Here is a 3,068-nt window from a genome sequence, read left to right on the forward strand (position 1 = left end):
GAGCTTAAACCAACATTGAATGTGCAGTCCGATTCTCTTCGTGCGAAAGTATTTAAGTAATTGTTTGCCGCTATGTTATGCAAATTCGCTTCAACTTAGCCTTTACAAACCGCTTTTTATCATTAATTATGTACCTTGATAATGGCGCAAGATGCACCGAAACGTCGGTTCCTATCACTCATATTTCTTGTTTCATGTATTTCTAAATCATTTCTTTTAAGACTTTTGAAACGTGATAATCAGCTGCATTTGTTCAGGAGGCTCGAACAATGCAGCAGAAAGCAGATAAATTGCGATGGATCGATCGAATTCCTGAAACTTTGTCAGAATTTCGATCTAACACCAACATTCGCTAAAGTTGATAAAGACAAGCGATCGAAATGGAAGTCATCGTCGGAAAACTTCTCCCGGAACGTTATTAAGGAAGAGTTAAAAGAGAAGTTCAAGCAGAGTTCAGCCTTGAAGCGTGAAATCAACTCTATCTATGATGAGATTCGCCAACATTGTAGTGTTCTGCGCTACAGTTGTATTCTCCGTACAATGACCAGTCTTCGGACAACATATCACCAAGAAGTTATTACCACTCATACGCGCAAGATCTCACGCCTTATCAACCACCAGATGGACCTCGACGAGCATATCCTGAACATCTCATCGTACCAACTTTCGTTCTTCCAGAAACTTGTTCTTTGTCGAGGTTTGAACTTTGCCTTACCGCAATATGTATCTCCAATAGAGGTAAAAGCATCCTTTGAGAAAGCCTATTGGAGCCTTGAGCGCAGTCTCTCCGATGAGAAAATGAAAGAACTGGCTGCTACTACACTTCGATCTGTGGCTCTCAACTACATTGAACGGAAAGGCCCGCGTCCCCCTAAGGCACTCTTAGTAGCCATCGAAGAGCTAAAGAGACGCGATGACATCGTGATAACCAAACCAGACAAAGGGTCAGGTGTAGTTGTGATGGATAAGCATGAATACCTGCGTTTGTTATCGGATTCCTCTGTGAATGACACAAGCAAATTCTGTGCCGTCCCCATAGAGAGACCAAAAAGTAAAGGAAGACCACCCAAGTACTATCATCCTCTCTTAGAGAAAGAAAAACTGGTAGAGTCAACAGTGCGCAGAATTTTACCATCGGCGATTGCTAACTCCGTACGACCTACTGGATCAAGATTGGCTCATTTGTACGGGCTGCCCAAGACCCACAAGAAGAAATTAGCAATGCGTCCTATATTATCTGCTACGGGCACCTACAACTATGCCCTTGCTAAATGGCTGGATGCTAAGCTTAAGCCTCTGTCTGTAAACGAAAATACCATCACTGATATCTTTGCCTTCACAAATGAAATTTGTGGAGTTAAGATAAACCCGGGAGAAATCTTGGTCTCTTATGACGTCTCATCGCTCTTCACAAATGTACCCCTGGACGAAACAATTGACATCCTGGCACACAAAGCTTTCGAGAACAACTGGTTCAATGACACCTATGGCCTAAACTTGACCAGAACTGATCTTATTGATCTTCTACATGTTGCTACAAAGGGGCAGCTGTTTCAGTTCGATGGGGCCCTTTACGAACAGACCGATGGAGTAGCCATGGGGTCTCCCCTTGGACCCCTTTTTGCTAATGTATTCATGTGCTCCATTGAAGGGTCCCTGAAAAGTCAAGGAAAACTCCCAGATTTTTACCGCCGCTATGTAGATGACACTCTGGTCAAGATGCCAGATCTGGCAGCAGCCACAGCATTTCTGGATACCTTGAATCACGCCCATAGCGCCGTAAGTTTCACTATGGAGGTAGAGGAAAATGGGATGCTCCCATTCCTTGGTTTACAGCTTCTAAATCGCGCACCATGTGTTGAAACAAAGGTTTACGTTAAGCCGACAAACACAGGTCTTCTCCTGCACTATCATAGCCATGTGGACAGCCGCTACAAACAGGATTTGCTCGTCACCATGCTTGATCGCGCGCACCGGCTATCATCATCTTGGACACATTTCTCAGAGGAGTGTGAACGCTTGAGAGGAGTTTTCCGAAAGCTGAGGTATCCAAATCACCTTATTGATTCTGTCATTAACAAGTTTATCACCTCGAGAGTCGCAGCGGACCAGTCTAAACAGCATACCGATGACGTCATCCGGATAGCTATCCCCTATAAAGATCAGGATGCTGCAGTGTCTGTCAAACGGCAACTTAGAGATCTTAGCAGCAAGGTGGGAAAGACCATTCCACCCGTGTTTACTAGCCGTAAGCTTAATCAAGATCTAAGCCTGCGTGGGCCCAAGCCCAACATTGTAACCCAGCAATGTGTTGTTTATTTATTCAAGTGTGACCTGTGTGATGCAGGTTATGTTGGGTATACAAAGGGCCACCTTCACACGCGCGTTGAGGGACACCGTCAAAAGGCGTCATCAATCTGCAAGCATTACTACAAAGAACATAACACTGCTGTTCCGAACAATTTCTTAGCACGCTTCAATGTGCTCAAGAAATGCATGAACAAATTTGACTGCCTTGTCAATGAAATGTTGTATATTCAAGAGCTTAAACCAACATTGAATGTGCAGTCCGATTCTCTTCGTGCGAAAGTATTTAAGTAATTAGCTTGCCGCTATGTTATGCAAATTCGCTTCAACTTAGCCTTTACAAACCGCTTTTTATCATTGATTATGTACCTTGATAATGGCGCAAGATGCACCCAAACGTCGGTTCCTATCACTTATATTTCTTGTTTCAATAATAATAATAATAATAATAATAATAATAATAATAATAACCATTGCACGAATTCAGTCGAAGTGACGCCCTATACTGCCGAGTTTAATTTAATTTTGTACCAAGAAGCGACTCGGAAAAGACGTTGTAGTATTAAACATGGTTTTCAAAATGTAAAAAAGTACCGGGAGGAAATGTTAAAGTAGCCGGAGGATAATTGCACCGAGTTAGCGGTGCCGTGTGGCGAAGGGGGATACCCCCTCCCGCTGGGGGAGTCACGGCAAATTTTTAAATTTTGCATACCCAGAGATGCATTCTGGTGCATTTTCAGGGCAAAAAAGTGTTTGTTTGG

The 3,068-nt window shown here is 43.3% G+C and overlaps 1 protein-coding gene across 1 annotated transcript; it reads left to right on the forward strand.

Moving 5' to 3' along the window:
* Positions 1-540: 540 nt before the first annotated feature.
* On the forward strand, positions 541-2,710 carry LOC146463700 (uncharacterized). The gene has a single exon (XM_085084080.1). The coding sequence runs from the start codon at positions 541-543 to the stop codon at positions 2,599-2,601; it is 2,061 nt and encodes a 686-aa protein (XP_084940206.1). The 3' UTR covers positions 2,602-2,710.
* The last annotated feature ends 358 nt before the right edge of the window (positions 2,711-3,068 follow it).

Source organism: Pavona decussata, unplaced genomic scaffold (assembly GCF_977016875.1).
Source record: "Pavona decussata unplaced genomic scaffold, jaPavDecu1.1 SCAFFOLD_175, whole genome shotgun sequence".
NCBI lineage: Eukaryota > Metazoa > Cnidaria > Anthozoa > Scleractinia > Agariciidae > Pavona > Pavona decussata.